Source organism: Salvelinus alpinus, chromosome 7, assembly GCF_045679555.1.
Source record: "Salvelinus alpinus chromosome 7, SLU_Salpinus.1, whole genome shotgun sequence".
NCBI classification, from domain to species: domain Eukaryota; kingdom Metazoa; phylum Chordata; class Actinopteri; order Salmoniformes; family Salmonidae; genus Salvelinus; species Salvelinus alpinus.
In genome coordinates this window covers 26,204,689-26,221,816 of record NC_092092.1, presented here as the reverse complement: position 1 = coordinate 26,221,816, position 17,128 = coordinate 26,204,689, and the positions used below count along the sequence as shown (strand labels likewise).

At 41.0% G+C, this 17,128-nt stretch overlaps 1 protein-coding gene across 2 annotated transcripts in view; it reads right to left on the bottom strand.

The window, feature by feature from the left end:
• Positions 1–1,244: 1,244 nt before the first annotated feature.
• The window catches only part of LOC139580670 (protein tweety homolog 2-like), a 121,006-nt gene continuing 105,122 nt past the window's right edge, over positions 1,245–17,128 (bottom strand). The window contains exons 9-15 of one of the 2 annotated variants that reach the window (XM_071409559.1): positions 6,433–6,525; positions 6,247–6,339; positions 5,950–6,092; positions 5,436–5,627; positions 5,130–5,208; positions 3,732–3,758; positions 1,245–3,003 (exon numbers count right to left, since the gene is read on the bottom strand). In XM_071409559.1, coding sequence (XP_071265660.1) covers positions 2,923–3,003; positions 3,732–3,758; positions 5,130–5,208; positions 5,436–5,627; positions 5,950–6,092; positions 6,247–6,339; positions 6,433–6,525 — 708 coding nt within the window. In that variant the 3' untranslated portion in view covers positions 1,245–2,922. The remainder of the gene's footprint in view (positions 3,004–3,731; positions 3,759–5,129; positions 5,209–5,435; positions 5,628–5,949; positions 6,093–6,246; positions 6,340–6,432; positions 6,526–17,128) is intronic. The other variant, XM_071409560.1, reaches the window with a different exon arrangement.

Here is a 17,128-nt window from a genome sequence, read left to right as displayed (position 1 = left end):
AACAGCTCGCTTTTCAGAGTAAAACACATGTTGCACTGACTAACCTGCTGGCAGTAGTCAGTAAAGTCCGCTAGCTACTGATACTAGCTAATACCGCTCTGTTGAAAATGTGAAACAGGTGATGCACCGATCCTCCGGGCGTACATACTGTCCATAAACCACTAAAAGCCGAAGAACACCATCCCAACCGTGAAGCACGGGGGTGGCAGCATCATGTTGTGGGGGTGCTTTGCTGCAGGAGGGACTGGTGCACTTCACAAAATAGATGGCATCATGAGGAACGAAAATTGTGTGGATATACTGAAGCAACATCGCAAGACATCAGTCAGGAAGTTAAAGCTTGGTTGCAAATGGATCTTCCAAATGGGCAATGACCCCAAGCATACTTACAAAGTTGTGACAAAATGGCCTAAGAACAACAAAGTCAAGGTATTGGAGTGACCATCACAAATCACTGACCTGAATTCTATAGAAAATATGTAGGCAAAACTGAAAAAAACATGTGCGAGCAAGGAGGCCTACAAACCTGACACCAGCTCTGTCAGGAGGAATGGGTCAAAATTCACCCAACTTTTTAGTGGGAAGCTTGTGGAAGGCTACCTGAAACGTTTGACCCAAGTTAAACAATTCAAAGGCAATTCTACCAAATACTAATTGAGTGTATGTAAACTTCTGACCCACTGGGAATGTGATGAAAGAAATAAAAGCTGAAATAAATATTTGCTCTACTATTATTCTGACATTTCATTCTTAAAATAAAGTGGTGATCCTAACTGACCTAAGACAGGGAATTTTTACTAGGATTAAATGTCAGGAATTGTGAAAAACTGAGTTTAAATGTATTTGGCTAAGGTGTATGTAAACTTCCGACTTCAACTGTGTATATATATATATACTTTTTTCAAACAAAGCATAAGGGAAGTATACTCCAGTTTAGTAGGTAATGCAACATTTATTGGATTCCAACCACCGTTAAACCTCATTGAAGAAGCCCCAGGACAGAGTTTTGAAAAAGGATGGTTTGCACAGGAGCTCGGTGTAACCCAATGACTATGTAAAATTATATTTGCCCTGTACACCTGTGTGGCTAACCAAGTCGTACTTACATTTACCTAAGGCTGATGGTCTTTCACATCCACTTAATTATGCAAAGTGTCGGACAGGTTAGCCACACTTTCATTTTGGGACTTTAAAAAAATATGTGCATAAGGCATTCGTAGAATGAAGATACACCAAACACAACATGAGAATACTCAAAAGTATTTTATTATTAATTTACAATTATATCCCATCTCTGAGGATAGATACACATCAAGCACCACTCTCAATGGTTGTAGACAGTGCTACTTCACATGCATTCAAACTGAAAAAATTAACAAAACAAACAAAATAATATTATAAAATCCTACAGAATTAAACATTATCTGACAATAGCTCAAACCGGCCTGTTCATTAAGAGTATGATGATATGTTCTCAAAATTGAAGAAAAGGATCATTAGTAAGGTTAAAACTGCTGTCTGAACACGATTTCTCTCACCATGATAGTTTGCAGCCGCTTCCAAGTCATGACCAAAACTCAAGTTGATATGGTACTATTACAATACACATCCAACCGAATGCCATCATTTAACAACGGCCTCTGAAAATAATATCTGATATTATGGCAGAGCAATGCTCTCCTAAGGGCTTTATTGGTTTAAAACAAGCTACAGATATCGCACAACCAGTGGCACATTAGGGCAACCCTAAAATGAATGAAAAATACTACAAAATAAGACACAACAATCTGTAAACGTACAAGGTATTTACAGAAGTCAACATACAGTATAGTTTAAATGCGCATCAGTTAACGTGTGTGGACAAATAACATTTGTAACATGTCTTAGTCGTTGAAATGATGGCTCAAAACATAAAATCCTGTGTCAGACACCGTGCAGGACTTTTTGAATGGAGAAGAGCAAGCAACACAGAGGGGTATCTGCGAAAGATCAGTGTTGGGCATTGTGTAGGGTCACTATCCCAGGCCCTACCATACAATCAGGGTTGAGTTTGTGCTTCACAAGGTTTAGGTCTCAACTGTATGTGGAAACATATAACTAATATTATGGCATAGGTTGTCTGTTGCCCTGGAGGGAAAGGAGGACCCTCCGACAGTCGAAATTACAGTATTCAGTTCTAAGAATGTGAAAATGTAATTTCTGATGTCCTTGTGCTTGGCCAATTTCAGATATCAACAGAATGGTATGGTTCCTTCTTTTAATTTGAATAATTAATATATTGTGGCTGGTTCCTCCAGATAGTTCAGCAGTCCACATCAAGTCTTTGAAGAGGTCAGATAGAGAATGTCTTTTAGCAAGCGAGGAATAGTCACAAGCAGTCATAGACTTACAGTAGATATACTGTAATTATAGAAAAACTGTTTTGGAGAATAGGGAGTGGTTATAGGCCCAAAAACATGCTTCAATTCTTAAAATATGTTTTATAAGAAGTTTCACTTCAACATAGATGGATACAAATAATTGGTTTCTGAACAATTTAGATCATTAGTAAAGTAATTTCTTGTAAAAGTTGCTTTTGTCTCGTCGGAGTGAATGAATCAAGCTAGTGTTTTTAAAATAAATCATTATTACAAATAGAATGAATAGAATCCTATAATAGAATATGGGCTGGAGTCACGGTGACTGAGACATACACATTATGCTCTGGGGTTTGGGATGGGACAACTGTGTGTGTGACACCTTTCCTCATATCAGGCCTTGGTCCATTCCAGTGAGTTGGACGAGGATAGGGTCCGTGCAGCAGCCACAGAGTCACACACTGCTGAAGTAGTTGTTTTTGTGTGTGTGCATGTTCGCCTGTTTGAGAACCCCTCTCGGAGATGGCAGAAGTGAAAGAGAAGAAAGATCGAGGGAGGAGCAGCTCTATGCCTGGAAATCATTCCCAAAGTGTCTGATCTGGTCCTCAGTCATGGACAGGTAAGTAGCCCTCATGCTGGGGGAGTACTGTAGGGGAATACATAATATCACAGGACACACAATTAGAGACAACACCGGGCGACTTATAGTGAATGAAACACACAACAGTATAGAAGAACATAGTACTCTTTCAGAACAGTATCTAACCAGCGACACAGGAAGAAAGGGTATGTAGCTAGGGGAGACAATACTGTGTCTATGTCAAACACTGATTGGATTGAGAGTCAGCCAACACTGTAGGTCCCTTCTTATGGATCAAGCCTTCTCAGGCGGTAGGTGAGACAAGGGGCATACCATGACTCTAGAATTCTATAGCACCAGACCAAGCATAACGACAAGCCTGACGCTCGGCACCTTATGGCGGTAACAGCTATAGAATTACACAGAGGGAAGGTTTGCGGCATGCACACATAGGGCTGCCGATGTGTCTCTGAAAACATGTCCCAACCCAGGGAGGAGATGTGAGGATAGGGTACACCACCACACTCCCAACAGCACGGGGAAACAGACCTGACTGGGTCAAACATACAACTGGAATGATGATGATGATGATGTCATGAGGATGATGTCATGAACAGTAAGGTTTGCAGTTCAAAGCCATGCCAGAGGTGAAATAGAAAATGCAGTTCCAAAATGAAAATGGAGGTAAATAAAAAAGAGATGATTTTAAACGAAGGCAGGGGGAAAAGCAACTGGGAGTCTATTTTGTCCTTCAGACAGTAGAGAGGTCCAAAGAGGAGCAGAAAACAACTTACTCTGTTTCTAAATTGCTGAGTGTATACCTCCAAAAGTTGATAAAAAAATAAGGAAGTAAGAAATGAAATACAAACAAACATATAAACAACAAACAAACAAAAATATCAAAGAAGCTGTTAGCTGAAAAGGTAGAGTGCACGCTTTGCAGAAAGGTAGATATGGGTCCAGAAAGGCACCACATGACATGACATAATCATCACAGCCAAATGGTAGTAGAGAGAGAGGGCAGGGGAAAGCACAGAGGTAGATACAGTTTAACACTTTAGAGTTCATCCCAAATGGCACCCTATTCCCTATACACTGCTTTTAAAATAAAATAAATAAGATGTTGTGTTGGTGCCATTTGGGACTCAGAATTAGTCTCAGGTAATAAACCTTATTTTCAGTATAAATATAAAAACGTCATAACGTGGGAAGGATGGCAGGCAGCTACAGTAGATACCCATAATATATGAGATGCATGATATCTGTCTCTTTATCAAATTTAATTAGGCACAGCAGGCATTTTGAATGGTTAAGCTTGATGGAAAATGTATTCATCCTAAAAACGTGGCCTGTCTCCTCGACAGGAAATGAGAATAGATCTAAAGAGCTGCCACTACGAGGCCATAGAGGGAGGTGAAAGAGAGAAGGAGAGAGAGATACTTCAAGAGAGAAGGAAAGTGACCAAATAAGGACTAACACTGGTGACATCCTCCCCTGGGCATTGGTCTAAGTATCCTGCTATGTCCATGTTAAACTTCTCTTTCACTTTCCTACTACTTGGGTAATGAGTCAGCAATCTACAGTTATGGTAGATAGACAGGTAAAGGCACAAAGTCAGCAGTGTGCTCTCTGATATGTCATCAAAATTATGACCATGATCAAAAGCCTTACTGATGGATTTCAGTATTGGAAATGTATTATCATATGGATGTCATATCTTGAGAAAAACTCTCTCGTCACAACTCGTGAGAAACAAACTACAAGACCAACTTCAAGTCAAAGTAACACTGACTTGAGCAATTTAAAGAAGGCATCATGCAGAGAGAGCATCATATGGGGAAACGCCTCAAGCTAGAGTTAAAGAGCAGTCTGAGTCCCAGCTGTCAGGTTTTTACCAGAGTTGACATTGCAAACAGAAAATAAACACAGGAACAAGTCCTACCAGGTCACTGAATCAATTAAATAACAGAACAGAAATCCTGGTGATGAGAGATAGATCAGTATTACAATGCTGATTGACTTGAGAGTATGTGGGACAGTGGCATCATGGTTGGGATCCATTTCATTTCAGTCAATTCAGAAAGCAAACTGAAATTTCAAATTGAAATTCCAATTCCAATTTTCCTCATTGGAATTGACCCCAACCCTGAGTGACATCACAAGAAAGACATGGCCTCTGGGACCCAACGCACCGAGGGGGGCGGTGAGCCTCTCCCGATCAGAGGAACGTTCTCGTACCGCTGGTTCCCCCCGAACAGCGCCGACTGGTTCCTGAGAAGGGAGAGCGAAGGAGTGAGTTAAACAAACATTCCCTATCACCAAAAAAGTGGCCACAGCAGAAGAACATAGCACTTTGGGCCAGTATGTCATCTTAGCGATCATGATGACTACATTTCACAGTTAGCTTTACTTTAGCTTCAGTATGTTCCTACGTATAGCACACTAGACTGTGCATTACCATACACTCCACACCAGGCCAGGGCTGGACTCTGACTCACATGTACTCTGAAACGGGTGCATTGGACACAGCCTGTGCGGCAGGCGGGTGGAGGCTGCTCTGGCTACCCATACTGCTGCTGTAGCTGCAGAAGCTGTGCACGTTGGTGGCATGGTTGGGGTTGTGGGTCGTCATGCGTCTGGCCTGAGGGTTAAATGGGTCCTCCTCGTCTATATCGTCATAATCACGCTCCCTGAGAGAAGAGAAAGGCTGGAGGTCAGGGGCATAGATTTTGAGGATGATTTAGTGACTTGGTAAGGTGTATGTACAGTATAAACACAATGGATGTATACACTCTTGTTCTATAAAAGGGCGATAGAGAGAGAGAGAAAGATAGTGACTGTGATTCTTACTAGCACTGGTTTTGCTATTCTCGTGATCATGATATGTGGTTGTCTTATCTACTTTAGTTGAATGCATTGATTGCTAAATGCTCTGGATAAGAGTGTCTGCTAAATGATTCAAATGTAATGTAAATGTAATGAAAGAGACTCAGTGGGAGGGCCCCTCCTGACCTGCTGGCGATATGTGTCCATGCCCGGGGGATGGCACACAGCATGGCACAGAAGGCACAAATTGCCAGGGTAGAGAAGAGGCATAGGTATAGCACGCCCTCCACCCCGTCATAACACACACCGATCAGCGCATCCATGTAGTCCTACAGTGTGGAGGGAGGAAACAAACAAACACATTTGCAGATAGCAGAAAATATCTCTCTGTGACATGTTGTGAAGTGAAGAGATGTACACAGCAGAGCCACTGTCCCAAGGAACTAGATCCATGCAGTGGGATTCAGTGGTGGTGTCCTGTACCTTGTTGAGTCCTCTACAGTCCAGCAGGGCAGTCAATTGGTGGAGGCTAGCCTCTGAGGAGTTGAGCAGGTGCTGGATGCCCAATAGGTCTCTCTGTGGAGAAGACAAGTGTAGGATTCAGTACTAATAAAATTCTATGCTTACACAGACGGGATGCATTATGCCACAGGAAAATTCAACACTGACCTCAGCGGTGGGGAAGAGAGGCACAGCAAACTGCAGCAGGCCCTGTATTTGGATCTGCATGGTGGTCAGAGACCTTTGGAAGATGGTCAGAGACTGCAAACACACACACACACACACACACACACACACACACACACACACACACAGAAACAAAGTTTATATTTCGCTTGCGGATATTGACTTAATGTGTGTATTTACGTTTGCTAGCTTGCTACCTAGCCAGCCAGCCCAGAGTATTTGGCAGAGAGCAAGCTGATTTGCAACAGACTTCCACAACTATTTTTCACATGTTGCTACCAACCTTAATATAAAAACAAAATGAAAAATGTGTTAACAAAAAATATTGTTTTCACATATTAGTGTTATTTAACACTGTTAATCATAGGAATTCGTGGTTTGGGATGGATTATAACTTTAATACACTAGTGGGCTTGTCAGTTCAGCTTTTGTCCAGCATAGGGCGACAAAAGCCAATCATTAACAGCAAGTTAGTCTCATCCAACAGAATCTGCACGCTCTGCCCTGTGCACTCCACCCCAGAACAGCAAGTAGACTGTAAACTACATGAATTTACCCCTTAGACACTGATCAAAGGAATTTTGGGAGCGTAGTATGAACCTTATGACTCGAACCCTACACAGCAAATTCTCCAGTGTTCAAAAACAAACAAAACAATTAACACAGAGCATTAAATCAACACTGACAGTCATGAGTCTGTGGTCTCATATAGACACCAGAACAGTGTTAAATTAACACACTGTGAGTACCTTGCCTACTGAGTAAATTGTAGAGTTACCACCCATGACTTTATTGGTTAGTGACAGAGACGTGGTTGTTGCATTCATCCATTTTCGGTCCTATTGACTATCCCCAAGCGAGATCCTAAGCGAATATGTTACCATAAAAACACTAAATTCTTTAACACAATACCATATGTATTTCATAAAGCCTTATTTAGAGGGCCTAGTTTACCTGGAAACAGGGGCCTGAAACTCATACACAATCACATTTAACCAAAACCACAACCATCATTATCATATTTCCCAGCATGCTCTAATGCAGGTTGATTTTGAGAATTGTTTGTTTTAATATATATGTTTTCACATATCCACAAACTTCAAAGTTTTTCCTTTCAAATGGTATCAAGAATATGCATAATCTTGCTTCACATCCTGAGCTACAGGCAGTTAGATTTGGGTATGTTACTTTAGGCGGGGGAAAAAGGGGCGGATCCTTATTAACGATGGAGGATCATTTGATTTCCAGTTTTTAAGTAAACATTTTTTCTCAAAATGATTGACAAGAAAAGTATAGTCTAACACACTGGGTATCTCACCGCATCCTCATATGCAACGTCTTGAAATGTACAGATGGACGGATTAACCATAAAACTTCTGACATCCAATTTACTAACTCCGCCCATAACTTTTGGACTTTATAGCACTCCCAGAAGGCATGAATTATTTAGTCATTGTTAGTTTTACACTTAAGACATGTCTCTGCCGTTGTGCTGTAGAATTTGTGAATATTGTCTCTTGTATTAAACATTAGTTTATACTGGATTAAGCGTACATTTTCGTTAACTGTAATTTCGTTAGTTATGTTCCAACACTCCATCTTGTGCCAATGTCAGTTAGTTTATTTATTTTTTCTGCGAGATTGTCAGCTCTCTGCAAGGTTTTTGTATCTTACCTTTCATATGACTATCCTTTTCTGACTCAAATAGGATTCCCTCAACATTGCTCTGATGTCAAAAATATTTCAGATTGAAATTTCATGATATAAAACTTTTAAGTTGCATTTATAAAATAAATTAAACATTGGTCAGCCCAAAATTGCTTTGTAATTCTGTCATGGAAATAATTGTATTTCCTATTATCAAGTCATTTACGGTTTCTATACCTTTAGTTTTCCATGTGGGCCAATTTATCGGTGGATTCTGAAAAGCTGTCCAAGGATTGTTTCATAGGGGTGTGTTTTTAGGGAGTGATATTGGTTGTTGTAGAATCCATTTAATTTGATTCTATTTTGTTAGTGTTCTTAACTATGAAGTTGTTAATGTTCTTAGCTTTATCCTTTCAAAATAGACACGTGAAAAGATTCTGGGGATGCGCATGCACATCTTCAATATGTACCCATTGTTCCTCTTTAGTGCATTTAACAATATGTTGCAAGTAAAAGCCTTGGATAGCGAGTTGATACAATTTAGAGAGATGTAAAACTTTCCTTTTTATTCTATGAATTTGATTTGCTCATATAAAGTCTGTTATGACCGTGTCTACTTTTTAAAAGAATGCCTTTGGTGGGGTAAATGGTATTAGTGAAAATAAGTATAAAAACCTTGGGAGCCAGGCCATTCTAAAGAGGTTTATTCTACCTGTAAGATTTATGGAAAGATTGATCAATTTAATTAGATCTGCTTTTATGTTGTTGAGTAATGGGATACATGTATTTTTATATATTTGTTGTTACTTATCATAAATATTTCATATTTTTTTGTGGTCCACTTAAAGGATTGCTGTAGATCATGAGTTATTATTTTGTATTTTTCCTATTGACATAATTTTTTATTGACATAATTTTTTTCCCATGTTAGTTTTATATACTGAGATTTGAGAATATTCAGAAAATATTTTTAACAAGGAGGGAATTTAGTTTTCAATATTACTCAGGTATATCAGGAGATTGTCAGCAAATAAGTTTAGTTTATATTCAAGTTCACCAATACTGATACCTTATACGTTTGGGTCCTGTCTAAATCTTTCTGCAAGCGGTTCAATTGCCAGTGCAAACAGGAGAGGGGAGAGAGGACATCCCTGTCTTGTGCCCCCTAATAAAGAAAATGTATCAGAAAATATATTATTTGTGTATATTTTTGCTTCAGGATATTTATAAAATATTTTCATAAAATGAATTATTTCAGCTGAAAAGTTGAAGGCTTCCAAAGTTTTTATTTGAAAAAGGCATTCAAGACGGTGAAATGCCTTTTCGTAATCAACAGCTATAATTGATAAATCAACATCTTTATTTGCCATTTAATAGTATGTTTTATTTGAGTTTAAACTGTAGTTGTTGGTTGTTGTCTCTTCAAAAGTAAAAGATCATATTCCTGCTTAAGTTAAGAAATTGTATTTTCTTCTTTACCTTGTAAAGATTTCTTATGGGCTTTTTCCTAAAATAGTGATTTATTTTTCTTTAATTTTAATTTCTAACTCAGATTTAAGTTTTGCTGAGTATGAGATTATCATTCCCCTAACGCATTCCTGAAAAGCATACAAAATTGTGTAGTGTTGACTTTTCTCTGTCCTCTATGTTTACATTTGTAATGGTAAAGGTTTAAAAAAAAAGTTACGTATTTAATACATTCCGGGTCTTGAAGAAGCGCTCTGTTCCTTCTCCATATTCTGCTGCTAAGTGTATTTTCTGTTGGTGTAATTAAGCATGATACAGGAAATTATCCGATATCACTGTCATGGATTTTTGAACCTACTATATTTTTGAGTACATTTTTGGAAATAAAAATGAAAAAAAGGAGTACTCTTTTGTAATTGGGAAAAGTAATCTCCAGCTGTCCTGTAAATTATTTGTAGAGATGAAAATGTTCAGACTCTTTGGAGGCTCCTTAAATTTGCCTTTTTTATTGCTGTGTCTGTCTAACTTGTTGAATGTGTGATTTAGGTCGCTTGCTAAAATAATAGTTCCTGTCTGGATTTGATCTAATATAGCTTGAACTATATCTGAAAACACCAGATTTGCCCCTGGGAGGATATACAAGGAAATCAATGTGTATTTTCACCATGTACTGTAAGGTATAATTCAAAATTAGAAAACAGCCTTTTTGGTCTGTGTGCTGGGGTATAAGGGAAAAGGGTGTATTCTTGTTTATCAGTATGCCTACACCTCTGTTGTTACTACAGTGGGTGGCAGCATAAGCCTCTCCAACCCACCTCCTCTTTAAAGATCCCTAACATTCATTCTGATTCCAATGCAAAATTGTATTTTGAGAGACTAAGATTTTACCCATAATATTTTTTGGGATGGAAATGCTCAAAATTTTAGAAAACATACCTTTTCTCTCATGGCTAACTACCAGGAACTTGGATGCAGTGTTGCAGTAAAATCATCTCAAGCTAATTCGGTGATATACAAAGCAATTCAAACAATATTGAAATTGCATAAATTTCAACAACAAAAAATGTTTTATGCATCTCCCAATTTGGCATGTCTCTTGTGATGCAGTTCACAGCAGCATTGATGGATGTGTTGACATTTTTTATTTATTTATTTATTTATTTCACCTTTATTTAACCAGGTAGGCTAGTTGAGAACAAGTTCTCATTTGCAACTGCGACCTGGCCAAGATAAAGCATAGCAGTGTGAACAGACAACACAGAGTTACACATGGAGTAAACAATAAACAAGTCAATAACATGGTAGAAAAAAAGAGAATCTATATACAATGTGTGCAAAAGGCATGAGGTAGGCAATAAATCGAATAATTACAATTTAGCAGATTAACACTGGAGTGATAAATCATCAGATAATCATGTGCAAGAAGAGATATTGGTACTGGTGTGCAAAAGAGCAGAAAAGTAAATAAATAAAAGCAGTATGGGGGGTGAGGTAGGTAAATTGGGTGGGTAGTTTACAGATGGACTATGTACAGCTGCAGCGATCGGTTAGCTGCTCGGATAGCAGATTTTTAAAGTTGTTGAGGGAGATAAAAGTCTCCAACTTCAGAGATTTTTGCAATTCGTTCCAGTCGCAGGCAGCAGAGAACTGGAAGGAAAGGCGTCCAAATGAGGTTTTAGCTTTAGGGATGATCAGTGAGATACACCTGCTGGAGCGCGTGCTGCGGGTGGGTGTAGCCATCGTGACCAGTGAACTGAGATAAGGCGGCACTTTACCTAGCATAGCCTTGTAGATGACCTGGAGCCAGTGGGTCTGACGACGAACATGTAGCGAGGGCCAGCCGACTAGGGCATACAGGTCGCAGTGGTGGGTCGTATAAGGTGCTTTAGTAACAAAACGAATGGCACTGTGATAAACTGCATCCAGTTTGCTGAGTAGAGTGTTGGAAGCTATTTTGTAGATGACATCGCCGAAGTCGAGGATCGGCAGGATAGTCAGTTTTACTAGGGTAAGTTTGGCGGCGTGAGTGAAGGAGGCTTTGTTGCGGAATAGAAAGCCGATTCTTGATTTGATTTTGGATTGGAGATGTTTGATATGAGTCTGGAAGGAGAGTTTGCAGTCTAGCCAGACACCTAGGTACTTATAGATGTCCACATATTCTAGGTCGGAACCGTCCAGGGTGGTGATGCTAGTCGGGCGTGCGGGTGCAGGCAGCGAACGGTTGAAAAGCATGCATTTGGTTTTACTAGCGTTTAAGAGCAGTTGGAGGCCACGGAAGGAGTGTTGTATGGCATTGAAGCTCGTTTGGAGGTTAGATAGCACAGTGTCCAAGGAAGGGCCGGAAGTATATAGAATGGTGTCGTCTGCGTAGAGGTGGATCAGGGAATCGCCCGCAGCAAGAGCAACATCATTGATGTATACAGAGAAAAGAGTCGGCCCGAGAATTGAACCCTGTGGTACCCCCATAGAGACTGCCAGAGGACCGGACAACATGCCCTCCGATTTGACACACTGAACTCTGTCTGCAAAGTAGTTGGTGAACCAGGCAAGGCAGTCATTAGAAAAACCGAGGCTACTGAGTCTGCCGATAAGAATATGGTGATTGACAGAGTCGAAAGCCTTGGCCAGGTCGATGAAGACGGCTGCACAGTAATGTCTTTTATCGATGGCGGTTATGATGTCGTTTAGTACCTTGAGCGTGGCTGAGGTGCATCCGTGACCGGCTCGGAAACCGGATTGCACAGCGGAGAAGGTACGGTGGGATTCGAGATGGTCAGTGATCTGTTTGTTGACTTGGCTTTCGAAGACCTTAGATAGGCAGGGCAGGATGGATATAGGTCTGTAACAGTTTGGGTCCAGGGTGTCTCCCCCTTTGAAGAGGGGGATGACCGCGGCAGCTTTCCAATCCTTGGGGATCTCAGATGATACGAAGGAGAGGTTGAACAGGCTGGTAATAGGGGGTGCGACAATGGCGGCGGACAGTTTCAGAAATAGGGGGTCCAGATTGTCAAGCCCAGCTGATTTGTATGGGTCCAGGTTTTCCAGCTCTTTCAGAACATCTGCTATCTGGATTTGGGTAAAGGAGAAGCTGGGGAGGCTTGGGCGAGTAGCAGCGGGGGGGGCGGGGCTGTTGGCCAAGGTTGGAGTCGCCAGGAAGAAGGCATGGCCAGCCATTGAGAAATGCTTGTTGAAGTCTTCGATTATCACGGATTTATCGGTGGTGACCGTGTTACCTAGCCTCAGTGCAGTGGGCAGCTGGGAGTAGGTGCTCTTGTTCTCCATGGACTTTACAGTATCCCAGAACTTTTTGGAGTTAGAGCTACAGGATGCGAATTTCTGCTTGAAAAAGCTGGCCTTTGCTTTCCTGACTGACTGCGTGTATTGGTTCCTGACTTCCCTGAACAGTTGCATATCGCGGGGGCTCTTCGATGCTATTGCAGTTCGCCACAGGATGTTTTTGTGCTGGTCGAGGGCAGTCAGGTCTGGAGTGAACCAAGGGCTATATCTGTTCTTGGTTCTGCATTTTTTGAACGGAGCATGCTTGTCTAATATGGTGAGGAAGTAACATTTAAAGAATGACCAGGCATCCTCAACTGACGGGATGAGGTCAATATCCTTCCAGGGTACCCGGGCCAGGTCGATTAGAAAGGCCTGCTCGCAGAAGTGTTTTAGGGAGCGTTTGACAGTGATGAGGGGTGGTCGTTTGACCGCAGACCCGTGGCGGATACAGGCAATGAGGCAGTGATCGCTGAGATCTTGATTGAAGACAGCAGAGGTGTATTTGGAGGGCAGGTTGGTCAGGATAATGTCTATTAGGGTGCCCATGTTTACGGATTTAGGGTTGTACCTGGTGGGTTCCTTGATGATTTGTGTGAGATTGAGGGCATCAAGCTTGGATTGTAGGACTGCCGGGGTGTTAAGCATATCCCAGTTTAGGTCACCTAACAGAACAAACTCTGAAGCTAGATGGGGAGCGATCAATTCACAGATGGTGTCCAGGGCACAGCTGGGAGCTGAGGGGGGTCGGTAGCAGGCGGCAACAGTGAGAGACTTATTTCTGGAGAGATTAATTTTTAAAATTAGAAGTTCGAACTGTTTGGGCATAGACCTGGAAAGTATGACAGAACTTTGCAGGCTATCTCTGCAGTAGATTGCAACTGATTCCAATGACATGACAACAATGTCAGAGTTTTGAACGACCCTTCTCCCCTTTTGTTCAATGCTGGCTGCTAGCTAACACCAGACACAGATGAAAGGGGAAACCTATAAGTATCTTTGCTATAGATGAATAGTGTAAACCTTTCATTATAATTGCTAACATCCTACAGCGTACACCCTTGTGTACGGGTTCGAGGCCCCTGTATTAGGGTAAAACTAGGCCCTCAAAATAAGGCCTCTTGAAATACTGTATGTAAGGTAGTTTGTTAAATAATAACAAAAAATTATGATAACATATTCGCTTAGGATCTCACTTGGTAAAGTCCAGAGGACCGAAATGGATGAATGCAACCATGTCTCTGTCACTAACAAATAGTCATGAGTGGTAACTCTACAATTTTCTCGAAAGACAAGGCACTCTGGAAATATTTTAATAAGGCTTTACACTAAGCAGTGTGTTCATTTAACACTGTTCTGGTGTCTATATGTGTCCACAGACCAGTGTTCCCTCTGTGTTCATTTAAGTGTGGCGCTGCGCCACGGCAGAATCATTGCTGCCACACCAAAATAAACATTATATTTCTACCTAACATATGTTCAATAAAGTTCTGTAAAGCACATTCGCATTTCTTGGTAAATAGATCATCTGTCTGGGTTCAATACAGTTCTGAAGGCTATTTAGTTCTGTGAGCTGTGGCAGGCAGCAAGCAACTCAAGAAACACAGCGCGCCAGTGACCAGTGTGCGATACAGACGCTCTGCGCGAGAAACACAATTAACTTGAATCCCTTCAGAGTGCACCTGTGAGAGAAACTGCAAGAAAGGTATGTTAGCTAGCCAACTAGTTAACTACATAAGCTAACTATAGCCTAAAAACTGGACTAAACTTAATTTAGATCTATAATATTGCTGCCACAAATGTAACGGCAATTATCTATCCAATATCTACAAGGATGTTGATGATAGAAACATGGTTAACTAACGTTACTAGTTTAGCAAGTTAGCTAGCTAGCTAGATTCATCGGCTGGACAGTCCAGCCTGGACTATATTAACCGGCACCCAGGGACAGCGCATCGAATGGAAAGTGTGAGGGCTCATGCAATGATGGCAAAAGGTAAAGATTGTTATATTGGATACTTCCATTTCTCAAAATGTCTTCTCCTGTAAAAGATCTCAGATTGTGCACTAACCATGGCTCAATAATAACGCATTATGTCTGTTGCTGTTCACAGGCTCCTCAGTCATGGTTGCATTCCAGCAACCACAGTGCTTGAGCATGAGGCCATCATTGAGGTTAAATATCTGTACCATCTAACAAAACGGGAGCAGGCCCATTACACAAACTTCCCAGAACTGCTGGACCTTGCTGAATTGCTGGGTTTGGTACTATTTCACAAAGCTCAAGGTGAACGAGTGCTCCACAATTCTGTGTTTTTGTTCATATTTTCTTCACTTGATATTTAAATGTCACCAGACTTACTTCACATTGTTCTCATTTACATGAAGATTGAAGACACATAATAGTGGACGAAATGTTGAAGATTCTGGCTCAAGTTGTGGAGGAGCCTATCCTATATGCCATTCAGACATCTGTAGCCATTGGCCTGGAGGCTGATGAAACTACAGATGTGGCAACTAATAAGCAGCTGGATTTACATGTCAGGTTTAATTTCAATAAGAGTTACAAAATTATTTTGAATAGTGATATTCTACAGTCACACTGCATCCATGAGTAATAATGAAATTGTTTATGGATTTGTGTATGTTTTCTAGATACATGGACCAAGAGGGACACCTTTAAAACTAGTTCCTGGGCCTGGTGTCAGTCCCTGATGGCCAGGCAGACACCATCGTTGTCACCATCAAGGAGGTGCTGCACATCAAAAAGATACCAACAGAGAGATTGTACGGCCTTCGCACTGATGGGGCTGCGGTGATGACTGGTATGGACACAACACAAAGTCTTATGTAATACCCTTGGTAGAACCAAGTATTGAGTTTATTTGTTATAATTAATTGGTAATTTACAAGTGAATAGGTTGGTTTACTTTTAAGTTTAACTTTTGACCAATAAGGTCGCTTGTTAGGCTGTGGCCAATGGGAGAGTTGACCTGGTTAACGGAAGGCCTGGGAAAAAAGAGAAAGACGTTGAGAAAAAGGATGGACATTACATTATGACCGTTGGTGAAGAAAAATGATAAAAGATGACAATAAAAATAGAACAAAACCCATACCTACTGAGTTTAGAAGGGAAGTACCGATTTTATTTTATAAGAGAGTTATCATTTTGTTAAGAAAGACTTAGTAAAGACTGAAGCTACCGTTTACACTATGTCATGTGATACAAATCATTTTTCTCATCTTCAAACAGGACAACATAGTGGTGTGTCAAAACAGCTAAAGGATGCCTTCCCGTGGATGGTGTATCTTGTGGCTTGTTCTGCCCACCGCCTTGCTCTGGCCTGATTTGCTGACGTCCCCTATATGAACACTTTCAAGGAGCAGCTGCAGCAGCTCCATAGTTACTTTGCCAAAAGCAGTAACAAGACAAGTCTTGAAAGCTGCTTCAGTGACCCTGGGCCTTCAGTACTTAAAAGTGAAGATGAGATTATGTATCACATTCCTTCGCTTGGCTACTCTGGTCTCATCTTGTTTACCTACTGCATCTACACTTAAAATAAATGTATTTTGCAGGAAGTAAAGGATGTTCGCTGGCTGTCCCAGCACCTGGCCATGGCTGATCTCAGCGAAACCTCAGCACAGTGTTTGTGGCATTGGCTGAGGAGGTGGAGGTGAACCGGTACCCAACTGCTAAGGGCCTCTACGCCAGTGATGCAAACGTGTCACATTTTGGCAAAATTTGCAGTTTTTAATCCAAAATAGGTAAACTACGTGATTCGTGAAGATCCGATGAGAAAATGTTATTTTTTTGCTTTTGGGTCACTAATGGCTGTAAGCGAACCAGTGATGTACGTTTGGAGCAATACGGTCTGTATCCAAGACTCGAGCCTGGGCTCAGCCAGTCGTTCACATAACAGAATGCAGCATGCAACTGAAGAGAGAAGAGACAACCAACTTGCTAGTTACAGCATCAGCGTGCGCTCTGGAAAGACAGCGGAGAGTGGAAAGGCAGTTTGCCAGTTACAACACTAGTGCGTCCCCTGAACGACAACGAAGAGGTAGGTGACAAGCCTGGAGACGGAGATGAGAAGGTGATGAATCGTACTTCATGAGCTGTAACCGAAAAACAACTGGCATTTGGAAAGTTTGAGGTGAGGGAGCAAGTGTGGTGGAACAAGAATTGTTAGCATTGTTAAGTATCTTTCTACAGTAGCTGGATCAAATTCTCCATTAGCTAGTCAGAGAAATGTTGAGCAACATTAGCTGATCAAATAATTGAGTTTAT